At 40.1% G+C, this 18,809-nt stretch overlaps 2 protein-coding genes across 2 annotated transcripts in view; one reads left to right on the top strand and one right to left on the bottom strand.

Moving 5' to 3' along the window:
- The window catches only part of LOC119475507 (stAR-related lipid transfer protein 13-like), a 66,613-nt gene extending 51,967 nt beyond the window's left edge, over window positions 1-14,646 (bottom strand). Inside the window, exons 1-4 of the mRNA XM_037748287.1 lie at window positions 14,507-14,646; window positions 8,820-8,962; window positions 6,895-7,747; window positions 2,575-2,712 (exon numbers count right to left, since the gene is read on the bottom strand). Coding sequence (XP_037604215.1) covers window positions 2,575-2,712; window positions 6,895-7,596 — 840 coding nt within the window. The 5' untranslated portion in view covers window positions 7,597-7,747; window positions 8,820-8,962; window positions 14,507-14,646. The remainder of the gene's footprint in view (window positions 1-2,574; window positions 2,713-6,894; window positions 7,748-8,819; window positions 8,963-14,506) is intronic.
- On the top strand, window positions 14,628-18,188 carry rfc3 (replication factor C (activator 1) 3). The gene is made up of 9 exons (XM_037748294.1): window positions 14,628-14,815; window positions 15,986-16,123; window positions 16,273-16,340; window positions 16,434-16,531; window positions 16,691-16,872; window positions 17,018-17,154; window positions 17,261-17,359; window positions 17,450-17,519; window positions 17,608-18,188. Exons 1-9 carry the CDS (start codon window positions 14,729-14,731, stop codon window positions 17,797-17,799), a joined length of 1,071 nt encoding a protein of 356 aa, XP_037604222.1. The 5' UTR covers window positions 14,628-14,728; the 3' UTR covers window positions 17,800-18,188.
- Window positions 18,189-18,809: the final 621 nt, after the last annotated feature.

Here is an 18,809-nt window from a genome sequence, read left to right as displayed (position 1 = left end):
TATTTAACCTTGCTGTTCGACAGCCCTTTCTGTCGGGGAACTGAAGCTGTTGTATCATCTATGCTCTCGCCAAAGCCACCAGACTCCATTGAAAAAAACTTTAATATTACCTTGCAGAACACGGGAGTTGCTGGGCTACCGCTGCCTCGATTGGTTAGTTTGTTTGTGCTATTGTGTGATTTCGGTGAATCCGAACTAACCAAAGTCACACAATAATATAAACAAACTAACCGATCAGGGCAGCGGTAGACCAGTAACTCCCGTGTTCTGCGACGTAAAATGACTGTTTTTTGCAATGGAGTCTGGTTGCTTTGGCAAAAGCATAGATAACGGCTTCAGTTCTCCATCGTAAATATAGACTGTGTAGCTGTTTCATCGGAAAGGAAAACCGGTGAACATTTTCTAAATATAGCGTACACTTAAACTGATATAGATCTTTTTAGGTGAGCCTTTCTTTTAGGTGGCTAATATACGTTTTGCTGCCGGACCAGTCCACAGCAGTACATTACTTTGTTTCCGTGTGGTAACTCCTGTCTTCTTCTCCGAACTGGGGGCGTACCGACCGTCGTCTACTGTAAGTAATACACCGACTATGGATAAGTACCTCATACAACCCCTCTTAAAAACATCCGAATTATCCCTTTAACTACTGAATTTATCTTTATTACTTCTATTCAAATGAATCATAATTTCTTATCTCTCTGCCCTGAATAACTTTTACTGCCAAAAAAAAAAAAGGTGCATCACCGTTCTGGGCTGAGGTCATTTAATCTTTATTACCCTATAAATAGTTGACATGTTTGGGATAAATGGTCTCTCAGCTCCTCTTCCACTATAAGGCAGGGAGCTGAACAGAACACTCTTATTGATTTTTCATTTTATTGACCATCATATTGTGTTGTATCGTGTATTTTTGCCATAATGTATCACTGCAAAAAAATCGACCCCCACTGCAAATACTTTAGTGTTACATAAAAATACCTGACAGATAATGTGACACACAAAGCTAAAAATGTCCGTTTCACTGCTTTACTGGCTTGCCAGACAGTTTGATTAAGATTAGCTCGATTAAATGCAGCCTTTTTATAAGAATTCCTAAAGTCCTGTGCTGTTGGTTTAAGAGCTGTTTGAGGTTACCAGATTTACACTTGGTAAGCGTAATGAGGCAACAGGAATGTAATGTGAGAGGAGCGCAGAGCAGACGAGCCCAGCACAGGAGCTAGCTACAATTTCCCTCCAGAAATTATGTTAAATAAACCTTTAAAATAACAGCAAACTGGTCTGGGCTCAGCTCGCTCTATCTGGGGTTCTTGGAGGATTGATGCTGTTTCCAGATGGAGGCCATGTGATATAGGAAAGGCTTTAATGGCGGAAAAACAACAGGCTTGGAGCCCATCCAAACTATTATTCTTAATGAATCTACCCCATATTAAATAGAGGGAGAGACTGGCAACCCATTCCACTAAGTAGGCCGAACATGTGTGCGGTAAACTGTGTGATGACTCAATGGTAAATTCCTCACACTTGAGTGTGTGTGGCCACGAATGGTATGGTGTAAAGTATTGCTACAGTAATGAACTTTGTCTAAAAAATTGATATATTACTGAAAGTAATGGCACTTTGGTTACGCTGCAGTCGAATCAAAACTATATAATTCCTTCATAAATTCAAAGTTCATGCAAACCTTTATGTGATTTATATACTTAAAGCAGCAGTAGGCAAGACTGGAGCAAATATGATTAAAACAATTTTTTTTTATAAAACGGTCACTATATCCTGACGGTAGTGCATGAGACCAGTAATCTGAAAAAAAAATCATGTTCCTCTGTGTCCTCCGGTGTTCTACGGTGCTCCTAACGGCATCTGCAAGATTTCATAGACCGGAAGAAAAACAACCAATCAGAGCCAAGCTGGAACCTGCTGTCTCTGAGCAGCTGGTTTGTTAGTTGTTGGTCTGTCTGTCTGTTTGTCTGTCCAAAAGTTCAAGATGGATTTGAATGAAATTTTTTGGAGGTGTGGAGTGTAGCGCAATGAACAATCCATACATTTTGGTGGCGATCCAGATCATGATCCGGATTCAGGAATTTTTTTAAGAATTCCGAACAGACTGAGCATTAAGACCAGAGGGTATAACACATGCGCAGTGTAACTGATGACGCGTTGATGACGCGTGACCCCTCCTCCTTCTGAGAGCAGAGAGATACGTGTGTGGATGTGTGGCGAGACATCGAGGCGCGGGAGCTGCTGGCCGTCCGCGGCAAAAAAAGAAAAAAACGGTAGATGACGGGATGAGAGACAACGTAGTGTAACGTTATACAGACATAACAAGGCTGCTGAATGAGAGAGGCAACCGCCGATACCTTACACGGAAACACACCGTGTTAATAATAAGCCGACCACCTCACGGTACCGCCAGCTGGGAGCTGTGATCTGTTTTTAAAGTCACCCACCTTGGCGGAGGTCTGAGCTCTCCGAGTGCCATTCTAGTTTTAATCATGATTCCATATCCGAAGCCTGTTCAAAGCATCATATAAATAAATCAGACTTGACTTGATTTAACTGTACTTGACTTACCGTGGTGCTCTGCTGCTCCTCGTCAGCATTGGCCACGTCTGAGTGGGAGGAATCAGCGCTTTGGACTTCCTGGATCCCCTCATTGAGGTGATCCAACTTATTCATCAGCAGGGTCATGGATTCACAGGACGCAGCAGCCTGAACACACACACAGGTCAAAAGACACAAACACACACGTTAGCATGGCACAAGGACAAACTCTGGGGTTACACTGATGTATGCTGGTCTCGTCTGCTGAAGCTAACCCAACACACACTCCTCTTCCTCATCCACTTACTCCACCCTTCATTGCCTCTAGCCTCCTCGCAGATGAACATTGTGCTTTGTCAGCCCGACCAGGGGTACACAGTGTACCCTGGCCTGCACTCTGGAGGAGGTGACACCTTCTCAATGAGATTATTGTAGAGCAAGGAGGTTTTTGATAAAAGAGAAACACTGAAGCCACACATAAAGACACCTAAATAAACTGCCTTTGAACTATATAAAAACAGCAGTGTGGTCAACGCACGTTATGTAAATGTGTTGTAATATCTGTCCCTTCCATTACAGCTCAGTTTATGCACATACCTAAACCCCTCGCTTTCCCTCTCTTTCCCTCTCTACCCATTGGTCATGGACTCTGACTGAGACACTTGTTCGCTGGCTTTCCAGGAAATGAACAAACTGCTTTGTTTCTGGGCTCCGCTGCCAATCCCAGAGTCCCAGAGGCTGATAGCAGCACATAGGGCCCCTTTGAGGAGCTTGAAGTCCAAAAACAGCCCCCTCACTCAAACACATACGTGCATAGACACATGCATGCATACACGCAGGCCCACACCCACCCATTCACGCACACAAACACACCCTTCTGTCCACTCCCACTCCCAACCCCATCATGTTGACCAGTTTAAAAAATATCTGCAGTAACGGCCTTGGCAGTAAAGCCATTTCCTGTGTGTTACAGCCCCCACATCTCCAGATTCCTACACACAGGAGCACAGAAGGCTGTCTATGTGCAGCAGGGTGCTATTTTTACCCTCACTATGGGGGACAGAGCCGGGGCGAGGGGAGAGCGCAGGGCGCGGAGGCCTTTCAGCGGCATGAGTGACTGCAAACATGAGCAGAGTGGCGCGTAAAATGAACACATATGCACACTGTGGCTTGCGCATAGACACCCATGTGCGCACATTTACTTTTCACAGCAGAGTGCTCTCAAAGTTCATGAAATGTTAATAGGCTTATGACCCAAGTAGTATGTATACAGAGGATAGAGCTCTTAATGCATCCCTATATCTCAAGACCATTTCATTATTTGTCTGAGCTGTCTTGGAAAGGCTAAAATACCCATTATCCTGACACATAAGTCTATGAATAAATGACGACGTGTAGACTATCCTTCGTCTGTACTCTAAGTGTGCTTACTGCTGATCTGAGATGAAAGGTATGTGTGCATGAATCAATAACAATATCATGTTGGTACTGTAACTAAATAATAGTAGAGGAGATGTGAGCAGCAGTAGCTTCACTTGCAAACAAATTCTGGTGATCTTCCAAATCCACAGGCTTAATATACCACTGGAAATTACAGTAATGACTGACTGGTTGCATGTTGTGTTTTTCTGGTAATGAAAGATTACGATGCTCAATTCACAACTTTATGTAAGGGATAATGTACAGCGACCCGGTCGTTGTTGTGAATTATTACACGGCTTTGTTGAATACTCGATTCTGATTGGTCAATCACAACGTTCTACGATCTGTTATTTCTTTATAGCAGACCGTTGCTATGTATAACAGACCGTTGCTATGGACAGAGTTCTGATCTCGGATTCTGGCAGACCGTTTTTGTGTCAAATTATTGCTTTCTTAAATAAGTAGCTTTGTGATAAACGGGATAATGTACAGCTAGCAGGTCGTGGTGCCGCATCGCCCAGTCAGGGTTTATTTCACAATAATGACCCGCGGGCTGTACATTATCCTGCTTATTACACAGTTACTTACTTAAGAAATCAATAATTTGACACAAAAACGGTCCGCCAGAGTCCGACATCAGAGCTGTGCCCACAGCAACGGTCTGTTATTCTTAACAACGGTCTGCTATAAAGAAATAATAGAGCGTAGAACACCATGATTAACCAATCACAATTGAGTATTTAACAAAGACGTGTAATAATTTTTTATAAAAACAGATAATAGTTTGTATAATCAAGTAAGTGAATTGGTTGAGACAGTAATGTGTCCAGTGACCAAGGCTGAGATAGGATTCAAAACACCAACAAAACTGGGACAAGATAGAAATATATTACAATATTACAACCAAGCTTGTAAGATTAATTTCACTCTAAATGCAGTTTAAATACTTTTTACTCTAAATTGTTACCCACATTGTTGAGTGTGACGAAACAGCCCGAACCAAGATATTCCAAGAATGCGGAGCCACAATGGGGCCTCTTTGACTTAACAGGTATTCAAATGAGCGCTGCATAAGCCTGTCAATAAGTGACTTTAAAAGCTACTTGGTCAAACTCTGAGAACGACATCACAAAAGGAGCGCGGGGAGAACAAATCCTTTCATTTCAGTCCAAGAGGGCAGAACAGCGTGCAGTGTGCCAGAGGACTGTTGTGGGAACGTGCCAGCGACTGAGGGCTGCTCTGACAGGTGTGAGAACGCCGTCAGGGGCACGCTCACACTATTACTACCATGGATGGCCCGCTGGTACGGTGCATGCTGGGAGGTGGAGATGCCAGGCCGGGCCGGGGGAAAAATGAGAGGAATTTATGATTGAAGGTATACCTGCCAAAATAATCCTTTTTACTCAGATCCTCCTCTTTTCAACACAGATTTCTCTTTCACTTCAAAAACCTATAATCCAAAGAATTCAAACCATTATGAACTCTTTATCTCCAAATGTTATAGATGAAGGAGGATATACTGTATATGTGAATAAAATGGGTCCTATGGGGACCCACAAGTCTCCCCTTTACAGACATGCCCACTTTATGATAATCACAGGCAGTTTCACACAAGTCATAGTCAAGTCAGCACACTGACACACTGACAGCTGTTGTTGCCTGTTGGGCTTGAGCTTGCCATGTAATGAATTGAGCATATTTTTCATACCAAATTAAGTACCTGTGAGGGTTTCTGGACAATATTTGTCATTGTTTTGCATAAAGCAGCATATTTGCCCACTCCCATGTTGATAAGAGTATTAAATACTTGACAAATCTCCCTTTAAGGTACATTTTGAACAGGTAAAAAATGTGGGATTAATATGTGATTAACTATGGACACGATTAAATATTTAAATTGATTGTCAGCCCTAATTATATTTATATATATATATATATATATATATATATATATATTATATCCGTCCTATCCAGACCCTGACCTATAACCGATAAACTACTGAGAATTATTACATTTTGACAGAGCGTTTCCATTTTAACCGGCCCAGCTTTTCTAGCCTTTACGGCACTGATTTTCTTTCTAAATGCAACCTTTATTTTACTTAAAATAAGAAAAAAAAAAACGTATTTATTAGGCTACTTACTAGTCATAATCCCTCCAGTTCAATGTGAAAACTGACAATAAATATCGTTGAAATAGAATTGAATTGTACTTTATTTGAGTTTGACTACATACAGACGTTGATACAACTACTGGCTATTTTAATATATATGGCACTGAATCATAACACAAGTCAGACATTATGATTTGCTTGAGGAAATTTTCTCTTACTGGAACTCTTTGAATTTGAACTGAATACCCCTGCTACACTGCAACATAAAGTGCAGTATACAGTGTGTAGATTATGAGTGATGCAATCAATTACATTGTTTCTAGTTGATATTGAAACATTTATAAAATCACAAGAATTTATATTTATACTATTCAAAATATCTGGAAAACACACTGGAAAAAATACAACAAGCAACAATAGTAGTAGTTAAGTAGAAACAAGCTCATGCTGAACAGTTTGAAGCAATTTGCTGCCCTCTAGTGGTGGAAGAAGGTTTCACAGTTACAAAATAGACTTTTTTAGGACAGTTGGACAGTTTGTCATGTCATAGTAGGAAAAGCACAGGTGAAAATAATAAAATGAATTGTCCTGGTGTTGTGCATGCTTGCTCATTGCTTCCTGAGATGTTATTAGTAGAACATGTACTTTTCCTACTATGAGAAGTCAACATGTCTGCTGTGAAAAAGGCCTACTATCTGCAGTGCAATGTAACACAAGCATGCAGCGACTGATTTATTTTTCTCTGGCAATTCTACACAGTGAATAAGAATTATTTGTCTTTGTTATCACTTGCCTCCTGTCTTGTTTTTCTTACCTGTTCTCCATTGTTCTTCTGCAGCGTTTCCTCTTCCTCCTGGCTACCTGCGGACTCAGGTTTTCCCTTGTTGGTGGGTTTTTGCCAGCCAGATGCAGCAGCGCCATTAGGCTGGGCATCCTGTCTCTTCCTCGAGCACTTCCTGTTCCTGCTCAAGTTTCTACGGCGACGACTGACCAGGAATTCCTTATATTGTGACGCCTCGGGAAAATCATCCTCCTCGTCATCGTCATCCTCTCTCTCTTCAGTGGAGGATGAAGAGGACTCTCCAACGTCAGAGATCACCTGGTTGTCACAGAACACAATGGCACTCGGCTTGTGCTTCACTATTCTTATCAGATCCGACGAACAGTCCTCTGATGCGTTCGCAGACGCTGGAGGATGGTTGCAACTACTTTTATCCACGTCTGAACTGCCTTCACAGTGTCCGTTCTGCTTCACGTCAGTCGTATTACTGATGTCCACCTTCGGCTCCTTCCATCTTTGAGCATGACTGGCCACGGGACCCGGAGCACAGTGCAGAAGAGGAGCAGGTTCAGACATGGTTCTCAGTTTGTTGTTGGAGCTTTCAGTCAAGAGGGGAACTTTTACTCTCAGGTCACCCAAAGGGGCACCCACAGCCTGGGGGTGAATATGCCTGTTAGGCTGCTGCTGCTGAACAGCTTCTGGACCTCCATGCATCACTAGTGAACCAGTCTTCATCTGTTGAGTCTTTTATAGTAAGTACAACGGCGGCTCATTCAAACGGAGCGTGATGAACCGTCATTTAACATACAGCTACTGAGATAAAGTGGATGATATTTACACTTTGGCCCACATTTGAATGCCCCGGAAAATTCCTTTGATACCTGAGCTGGAGAGAAAGAAAGAGACACAGAATGTAACTTTGGGCAAATTGATTCATGTTCACACACTGAAGAATATGTGCATGTATAATCCAGTGTCATATATGTCTGGATTCAAGTTTGGATTTGCAAACAAACTTAAGAGGGATGCAACTGCTGCTTGGTTTATCTGGTCAATCAATCATTTCACGCTCAGTAAGACGTGGCCCGATAGTAGGGCTGGGCGATAATTCAATATGATAAGTTATCGTCTTTCGATGGAATCATATCGTGATGAAATCATATATCTATATCGTGATACACAATTATGTCTTCTAAATCAGTGATTCGGTGATATTTCAAATAGACTATTTATCAAATTACCAGAAAACATGCTACATCATGATATGATCTATATTGTTATTGAGATATGAAATGATCTATATATCAGTTAAGAAGATTTTGATCATATCGGCCAGCCCTGTGACAGGCCCATGCTAAAGTCAACAAAGTTTGTTTTCACAAAAAAAAACACAGTGCACCACTCTGCAGGTCTTAGACTTTTTTTTGACAAATGCATTTTGCTCAAACACATTGTTTTTTCCTGGTGGATATTTTCGGCTGCGGCCAACACACCCTTTCCTTGTCTGTCATTTTTTCTTTGTCTTTCAAACACACAGAGGTGGGTCTTAAAATTGGGTTCAAATTATATTACTGTAAAACCTGGGCTGTCACATCAGATTTTCAATACACGATTATCGTGGCCAATAGAATTCACGATATCGAATATCACTGCGATATCTCTAGAACATTTGAGAAAAAAAAAAAATTCTATCAGTCAAATTCATCTTTAACTTTGTTTATTGTGCGTTTTGTCAAATGAATTACACTCAAAATATGTGTGTGGCAGGTCGGTGAGAGAGTCTGTAACCAAAACTGTTCAAACGTTTGATTTAAGAGGCGCTGGATAATTTACACAATATTTTATATAATCACTAATCTCTAACTGTGACCTGTTTCTTTTAAAAAAAAAAAAAAAAAAACATTTTAGGAACAATAGGCTGCTTTATAAAGAAACACAGAATAGTTATTTCAACATACCAGACGTTTTTGTGCAGAAGTTGTGTCATCCAACGCAGCAGTCTGATGGTAACACAAGTATCCAGCTGAGGCACCGTAGTGTTGCTTATACGCTGCATGATGCCGATAATACAGAAAGAGTGCCTCCGAAAAGGTATGAAACGCTGTGAGGGGAGGAGAAAAAAAAGAAAGGGTTGAGGAATGCTTCCCCCTCCTACATTACCTCAGCAAGAAGACAGTGAGTTCCACAGGCAGGTGTTTGTACTACCTGTGCAAGTGTGTGTGTGTGTGTGTGTGTGTTACTGTTATTTTGCATGTGAGAGCGAGAGAGAAAAGGAGATAAATTATGCACTGAAAGCAAATTAAATGAAAAGTTCTGTTGTGGAAATGATCAGACAGGTTAAATAGCTGCATGCACTTAAGACAAATAAGACTTTGATTAATAGGCTTGAGGTCTGAGTCGTACATTCCCTCCTCCCCATTCCTCCTTTTCACTCAATGCTGTATAACGTGGCTCGAGGCGAAAGATTTTTCACCTCAGAAGCACATTCCTCGACAACACATGAGGTAATGCTTTTAACATGTTCTCTTCGAAATCTCTCTCTCAGTTCATACTTTTTGTAACTACAGCAACGCTGTAAGCTTTGATTAACTAGAAAGTACTTAAGGTCCTTACAAAGCTGTCGACAGACTGAGGAATTCCTCAAGTTTGCCAGCAAACATTGGATTTTATGTTTTGTAGGTCAAGAGCACAGACCTGTTATTTAACCTTGAGGATGATTCTACCTGTTGAGGCCTGTTTGACCCTCCAGGTCTTGGGGAGAAGAGATCTGGTCAAGGTTCAGGGTGTACCAAGTAAATGTCTCTCCACCATCAATCACAATATATTATTCCCAGAGTGCAGTGGTGGAATGGAACTAAGTACATTTACTCAAGTACTGTACTTAAATACAATTATGAGGTACTTACTTGAGCATTTACATTTTATGTTACTTTATACTTTTACTCCACTCCATTTTGAAAGCAAATATTTTACTGTTTAGTCCACTATTTATTTGACAGCTTTAATTACTAGTTACTTTGCGTATTCAGATTATTAATTAGGGATGCACCGATACCAATACCGGATCGCATATCGGGCCGATGTTGACTCAAATAGCTGGATCGGATATCGGTGACAATGGGGCCGATGTTTATATACTATAGACATCATATATTGGAATTTTAATTCCTGTTTAAGTTTTGACCAATTTGTTACTGCATTAAAAGATTCACACTTGAATTATAATTCCTGTTCATTTTTATTTTTTTTTATTTTTTTTTTACCAAGTTGTTGGTGTACAATTTATTATTTTAATAATAAATAACAATTCAGTAATCATCTATGTATTTATTAGTTACATTTTGTTTTACAAAGTTAGGAAAAGCAATGTTGAAGTCAAGCTTGATGTTGCCTTACACATAAAAGAATGAACCCAGTCACTTCCACACAGTGTGACATACAGCTTATAAATTAAACACTGGTATTGGATCGGTACTCGGTATCAGCGGATACCCAAAGCCCAGGTATTGCTAGCGGTATCAGGACTGAAATAGTCAGATCGGTGCATCGCTACTACATTATGATGTATTATCACAGGTTAGGTTACCCAGCAGTATATAAAGTACTTTTACTTTGTAAAATTATCTCCACGTTAACAGCTGCAACATTGAAGTGATATAGTGTATACACATTACACGTGCATCACTAATTATAATTCAATATTATATATTATTATGAAAAGGGCCATTCTGCATAATAAGTGCTCTAAGTATATTTTAATGCTAATTTTGTACTTTTACTTGACCGCAGGGCTTTTACAAGTAACAAAGTATTTTTACACTGTAGTATTGCTACTTTTACGTAAGTAAAAGGTCTTAATACTTCTTCCACCACTGCCAGAGTGCTGTCTGTCTGACTATCTATTTGTTCAGATATAGAGATACTGGCTGTAATTCATCCAACTAGAACGGAGCTCAGTGATGGTAAAATTGCTGCAGTCTAGGCATCACAAAATGACATTTGAAAAAAATCAGCAACATTAAAATGATCATCATGATAGTTCAGCATTTAAGGACAGTTGACAGTTTTCACAACAAGGTCTGTGGTCTGTCAAAAGAGATTTTTTATGTTGAATTTATCAGATGAAAAGGCAACAAACCAAATACCACTGGAAATTTCACTGTGTTTTGGACCATACGGCATCAGCACACGTTGAGCTATCAGGCCATGAATAAAAACACACTTATTCATGAGTCAAAGTGATACTTATGAATGAACTAAATAAGTTATCTTGCATGAATGAACTTGATAAACTTCCAGCAGCCGTCCCAGATGTTTCACTGCCCTACATTGCTGCGATGATGGATGCTAATTAATTTAACTCAAACATGTACTGTATTTCAGTACAAGCTACGCCAACCTGCTGAGACACGCTGCTCCATATAGAACATTCCTGTCATAGAGAGGGAGCCGGTGGTGGGTCAGGTTGAAGGAAAGCAGGGCAAAGAAGAAGATGAGAAAGGAAGGCAAGGTGAGGTATGACAGGTAGATTAACTATACAATAAAACTATTAGAGAAACGAAAGAGGAGGATGAGTATCTATAAAAGCTTTAGACAGATATGATTGTCTTATTTTCTGAAGTCTATAAATCCATTCCACCGAGGGAGAGCACATAAAACATTTATCAAGATTGACTGCACAAGAAAAACACCAATACACCCACAATGAATTATGTAAACTGTGTTATCTTGACAGTGTGTACGGTAGACACAGTGTCAAATATGAAAGACAACAAAACCTGATTTTGACAATAAACATTCAAGTGCACAAAGTCAGATAAGCAAAGAAAAATGTACTTTCCAACACTGTATGTGTTGGAAAGTAAAAAATTCTGCACTTTCTTTTCCTTTTTTTTCCTTTTGCATGGCCCAAAATCCAGTTATTAGATAAACAAATGGGTTGTTCAGGTGGAGATCATAGAACAAGGGCATAGACCCCCTGTGCATAAAGCAACATATTTAGAACGCTTCTCCAAAAAAAAAAAATCTTTATGACCTTTTACTTAAGTTAAAGAAGCAACACTACAGTGTAAAAATACTTTGTTACAAGTAAAAGTCACGCATTCAAAGTCTTACTTAAGTAAAAGTACAAAGGTATTAGCATCTAAATAGACTCAAGGCATCAAAAATAAAAGTACTCATTATGCAGAATGGCCCATTTCAGCATAATATATAATATATATTGAATTATAATTAGTGATGCATGTGTTCATCACTTGCAGCTGGTAAAGGTGGAGCTAAGTTTAAGTACTTTATATACTGCTGGGTAACTTAACCTGTGATAATACATCATAATGTTGTCATTAGTTGATTTATTTTTCAGATTTTCTATTAATAATCTGAATTTGCAAAGTAAAATGGAATTGAGTAAAAGAAAAAAGTAACATAAAATGTAAATGCTCAAGTAAAGTACAACTTAGTACCTCATAATTGTACTTAAGTACAGTACTAAAGGTACACACCAGTACACACCTTCTCGTCATGGCATGGCATGACAGCATAGTGACATTATGAGCTTTTGTTTTGGTTGAATGGGATTAACTATCTCACATTCCTTGGTTGTTTCTTTGTAACCTTACTGTTTTCACTGTAAATGTCTGCAAATCTGCAGCAAAAAAGAAAAGATGCTATCCTTACAATTCCATATACGATATAAACAGATTAATGTGATGTGATGTGATGAAAGTGAGCTGCTTTTAACTCCTCGTCCTCCGCTGGGCTTTCTCCCAACATGACACGTGTTGTCCAGGGCTGTCCTGTATGGTATACAGACACATCTCTACTTATACCTGAACATAACAACAGAAGTCACGCAAGGGTGACACTAGTGGAGGTCATCTCTTGTGGACTGCTGGAGAGACATTCATTCAAGTACTGTACTTAAATACAATTTTGACATAGTTGTATTTTACTTGAGTATTTGTATTCTATCTTACACCTTTACTCCACCACATTTGCAGTACTATATTACTAATCTACCCAATAGTATAAAGTATTGCTCCACAATCACAAGTACAACATTAAAATAAGCTACTAATATTCTATAATAACATAACAATTTGAAAGGAGCCATTCTGCATAATACTACTTTCTACTACTTTTACTATAATATACTGTACTTTTGATACTTTAAGTAGGTATTTTACTACTACATTTTGCTGATAGTAGTAGTACTTTTACTGAAGCAACATTTTGAATTCAGAACTTTTACTTGTAATGGAGTGTCTTTGGACCATGGTATTTCTGCTTTTATTTAAAGGTCCCATATTATAAAAAAGTGAGATTTTCATGTTTTTTTTATTATAAAGCAGGCTTAAGTCCTATATAAATACTGTGAATGTATCAAAACATCCATCCACAAGGAAATACACACAGCCCGTATTCAGAAACTCTGCATTTGAAACAAGCTGTCAGGATTTCTGTCCATTCGTGATGTCACAAATATACAATATTTAGACCCTTGACACAGTTTTAAATGTAAACATTCTAAATGTGTCCTAGTTTATATCCTGGTTGCAGTGTATGTTAATGTCATCAGCTGACAGGAAGTACACATGGACCCAAGCTGTTGCCTAGCAACACAATTCTGTTGCGATTCCGTCAAAATGCGCTAAAACGGAGCGTTTCAGACAGGGGGTAAATACAAGCCCCCGAGAAGTTCGCCGGTCAACGATCCGGACTTTCGCAGCGGCTAAACGGCAGTACCGCAACTTCCGTGTCAGTCACGTGATGCCGTTGGGCCCCAAAAGACTTTTTCCCATAGACTTACATTGGGAAAGAGACGTCAGTAACTCAGCGGATCATTTTTTTTTGAGGTGAATCAACTTCCTAGTACGAACACTGTAATAGCCCTTATTTAAAAAAAATTGTTTTTAAAGTTGTAAGATGCACTAATAGCTAAATCCAGAGTTATTTCCCTTCCTCCATTCATGTGAGTGAGACCCAGACCAAGGCTGGAGCGCCAAGCCGTGACGAAGGCGTGACGTTGGGACCCAGTGACCGAGTCATGTGACTGAGCGGACGCTACTGCGCATGTCCTAGTTGCTCAGGATCCGCCAAGATCCGGGTACTTTTCCAGACAGAAGTCGAACCATTTAGACTTCATGTGCCAATGAGCAACTCTCATAGGAATGACCGGGGCCCCGCCTCCAACACTGTATCCATTTCTTTTAATACATCCATGGGGTAAGTACAGGCATATTCAGGCTGACAGGATGAGGAAAATAAAAGTTTTTTGAACATTACAGCATTTAAAACATGTTCTAGTAGAAACGCAAAATACAAGTATGAACCTGAAAATGAGCATGATATGGGACCTTTAAGTAATATTTTTAATTAAGAACTTTTACTTGTAAAGGGGTATCTTTAGACCATGGTATCTCTACTTCTACTTAAGTTAAGCTTTTGAGGACATGACAGGTGCATTGCACAATTATGCTAGCTGGCTACACAGCCATGCTAAAAGTGCTGTTCTAATACTTTATAATACATAATTCTGTCAGAATACAGTTATGAATAACCTATCATTATCAGATAATGCCTTGTGTCCAATAACCTACTTACAGTTTTGTGGGTTTCACGAGGAAAAGGTGGATTTAACACTCACCTGTAGCAGTTCCCCTTCGACCTGCTGCTCCTTCCGGTAGGTGGCGGTAATACACCGCCAACCTCCAATAAACACCAAAGAAGAAGAAGAAGACAAGCGGAAGTAGCAGCAGCAGCAGCGCGGGTCGCGTATGAATCATATTTCGCGGGAGTTAGTTTAGAAGAGTCAGTCTGTCTGTCTGCTGTCAACAAGGACGATAACAGCTACTAAACTCATGACACAATGAGTCTGTGGGTGGACAAATACCGACCGACTTCCCTCGGGAAGCTCGACTATCATAAAGAACAAGCGACTCAGCTGAAACACCTGGTGAGAGAGAAGCGACCTGCATGATAACTATGTTCACTGTGTTAGCATTAGCATCATACAGCTAATAGCTGCTGCTTATATAACGTTAGGCTGATATACCAACAAGTTTAATCAACTTTACACACATTAATGATTCCCTGTGGACGTTGTTAACCCTGCCATTGAAGTGTAAATATAAATTTGGACATGCAACCTGAGTTAAACTAGCTTGTTTGTGATAGCATTGTTCATCATAGTCATTATTATGGAGCAAATACACAACATGTCAGAGGCTAGATTCACCTCACAATGTCCTTCAGTTTCTGAAATGTTTGCTTTAATGTTGTTTTGCTGATGGGGTAACGCAAATAATGACACATAACCTTAAATGAGAGATTAGGATGGCTAAGTCTATCTCTCCATTTAAGATTCTTCTTAAAACAAACTTTTATAAACTTGCCTTCTATTTTACTTCTCAAACTTATGTTTTGTAGTTTTAATAAGATAAGATATTCCTTTATTAGTCCCGCAGTGGGGGAATTATAAGTGTACAGCAGCAAAGGGGATAGTGCAAAAAAAACAAGATGCATCAGCTAACACAGTAAAAAAGAGCTAAACAAAGTGTAACAAAATATGAACCATTTAAATAGAAGGAAGTATAACAATAGGAGCAGTATATATATTATTGACAATAAACAGACTATTAACAAAATTGCACAAGAGGAAAATGATATTGCACAGTGAGAATGAATGAATTAAATTCCACCTGAAAATATCCGGTTATTGTTTTTTGGTGTGTAAGTGATAGTGGTTTACTGGGAGCAGTGCTGGTTGTGGAGTCTGACAGCTGCAGGAAGGAAGGACCTGCGATATAATGTTAATTGCCATGTTTTTTTTACTGTGTTTTCTAATTGTTTTGGATAGGGCTATTATTGTTTTATGATTAACACGTGCATGTTTCTGTTGCTGTTGTTTTTACCATGTAAAGCACCTTGTAAACATTGTTTTGGAAAAATGCTATATATAAAGTTTGTTATAGGTGCTTTCGTAAATGTAGAGCTACCAAGCATCACTTGACTACACAACTCACAAGTGAAAATTAAGGCAAGTAATTGGATAGTCCAGTGAAGTCAAAGCAAAGGTATTCCTACTGTATAAAGCAAACCTCTTTCTATTAAATGTTTGTTCCAGGTTCAATGTGGCGACTTCCCTCACCTGTTGGTGTACGGGCCATCAGGCGCTGGGAAGAAGACCCGCATCATGTGTCTGCTGAGGGAGCTGTATGGAGCTGGGGTGGAGAAGCTCCGCATAGAGCACCAGACCATCGTGGTGAGAGGGGAAATAATGCCATAACTGCCTCACAATACACCACTGATATGCAGTTTCTCCTGGCATCTCTCCTCAGTCTTCATGAGATCATGATCAAATTGTCTGATGAAGGCTTACTTGCATCCCTGTTTTGTGTTTTTCAACTCCAGGCTCCCTCAAAGAAGAAAATTGAGATTAACACAATAGCCAGCAACTACCACCTGGAAGTCAACGCAAGGTAACTTAATGATGAATGAAGTGATTTCCAGGGTAGATATGTATGCTATAGCAAGCAAAAGAAAGTAATTAATTTCTTTTCTGTTCCATACAGTGATGCTGGAAACCAGGACCGTGTTGTGATTCAAGAGCTGATTAAAACTGTGGCTCAGTCGCAGCAGATCCAGTCGAGCACCCAGAGAGAGTTCAAAGGTAGGACAGACACATTTGCCTTTGTGCCACTTTAACCTGTGAATGCCGGTCCATGTTTTAGAACGGTCTATTAACTAGCTTTCCCTGATGCCATCCTCTGTGAAAACATTATCAGACTGTCACTGTCGTAGTAATCCTTGACACACTTTTGTTTCTCAGTGGTGTTGCTAACAGAGGTGGACAGACTCACGAAGGACGCCCAGCATGCTTTGCGCCGGACAATGGAAAAGTACATGTCCACCTGCCGTCTCATCCTCTGCTCTACCTCCACCTCCAAAGTCATCGGGCCAATTCAGAGCCGTTGTCTGGCGATCAGAGTTCCTCTGCCGAGCACAGAAGAGGTACGATGGAGATGATGTGGTTTAGATTTGTAATTAGTAATCATCTAAAAGTAGCACATTTGAATACCTAAAATTTGCTGCACAAGTTAAGACGACATTTCACCTTTTTTCCCCCCCTTGTCTCTGTGTTATTCCTTTTGGTCAGGTCTGTAATGTCTTGACATCAATCTGTAAGAAGGAGGGTCTGCTCCTCCCACCTGAGCTGGCCAAGCAAATCACTGAGAAGTCTGGTCGCAACCTCCGCAAAGCCCTTTTGATGTGTGAGGCCTGCAGAGTGCAGCAGTAAGTTGTCACAAAACGTATTATCCTCCACGGCATCATCTGTGGATTAGCAATTGAATATAAACGAAAAGGATCTGCTTATTTAGCCTGTATTAATCTTCCCCAGGTATCCGTTCTCGGCAGACCAAGACGTCCCGCAGACGGACTGGGAGGTCTACCTCAGAGAAACAGCTAACGCCATCGTCAGCCAGCAGAGCCCTCAGAGGTAGGCGAGGCAAAGAGAGAGAAGAGTTGGAAAGTTAATCAGATGTGTGGGGATATTTTTATGCTGAATCCTCGTCTGTGTCTGTTCCAGGTTGTTGGAGGTTCGAGCCAGGCTGTACGAGCTGCTGACTCACTGTATCCCTGCTGATATCATTATGAAGGTACAGTTTACAACACATCATCTCCTGTCAAAGTGTTTGGAGTGATGTTTAAGGTCGTATTAATTTTCCTCGTCTAATCCTCTAACAGGGTCTGGTAACAGAGTTGTTGAGTAACTGCGATGGTCAGCTGAAGACCGAGGTGGCCCACATAGCAGCCTACTACGAACACAGACTGCAGCTGGGCAACAAAGCTATCTACCACCTCGAGGCCTTCACTGCCAAGTTCATGGCCCTCTACAAGAAGTTCATGGAAGACGGTCTGGACGACATGATGTTTTGACTCTGAATGGACTTCAAATACGGATATTTTTCTTGACAGGAGTTCAACAGCCCTTGTTGATTTCCCGATATCTTGCTTTTTTTTTGCCCCAAGAAGACTCTCAGTGGACTTGATACAGATTCTATAAGGCATGGTGGTGACATCAACATAACTCACGCCAGAATGAATCTTGATATAGACAGTTTGTGGCTTTATGCCATGGTTTGTTGCCAAGAACATCAGCACTGTATACAGTTTGTAAACCTTGAATTGTCACTCTAGTGGTGTAAAATAAGCAGTTTTGATAGCAGCATTAGCAGCCAATTATTTGTATTAAAAATATACTGCAAGGACGACATGTTGTTTGTAAAAATATGCACCAGAACATGACAATAAATTGCAAGAAAAAGTCTGGTTTTGCTCTCTGGAAATGACCAGATGTGGATTTTTTTACTATGAACAAACAACACAGAATCTGTACTATAATACTTATTTACGTGGCAGTATCGGAAATGCGTCTGATACTGCTCAAAATTCGGGTATCGGCGAGTACGCCAGTCTATGCACTGATTCAATACCATAATTTATTAACCCAGAAAAAAAAATCACTTGTTCAACCGGAATTCAATTCTTCTTCACCGCTCCAAAACAGTAGCCTTCATGGCTAGTATCATGGCTGCCACTGGCAACTACTGTTTTAGAGCAGCGAAAAAGAACTGATTGCAGGTAGTTTGTCACGTGAAGATAGCAAACAGCAATGCGGCATGTTTTACAAAAGGTTTAACCTGAGCCAGGCCATACAACAAAGATAGTAATCCTATCACATCCATACATTGTCAGTAGTAAACAGCTGTTTACTAATAAACAACTATTTTTTTTATCACGCCGATATTGGATCGGTACTTGGTATCGTATTCGGGAAGGAAAAATGGTATCGAAACATCTCTAGTATTATATAACATGACACTGCCTACAATACTGTCTGATTTTGCGCAAAGGTTCCCAGTATGTGAGACAGACTGGAAATACAG

This window comes from Sebastes umbrosus, chromosome 17, assembly GCF_015220745.1.
Source record: "Sebastes umbrosus isolate fSebUmb1 chromosome 17, fSebUmb1.pri, whole genome shotgun sequence".
In the NCBI taxonomy this organism is placed as follows: Eukaryota; Metazoa; Chordata; class Actinopteri; order Perciformes; family Sebastidae; genus Sebastes; species Sebastes umbrosus.
Note: the sequence above shows the minus strand (reverse complement) of the source record. Positions and strands in the feature narration are given on the sequence as shown.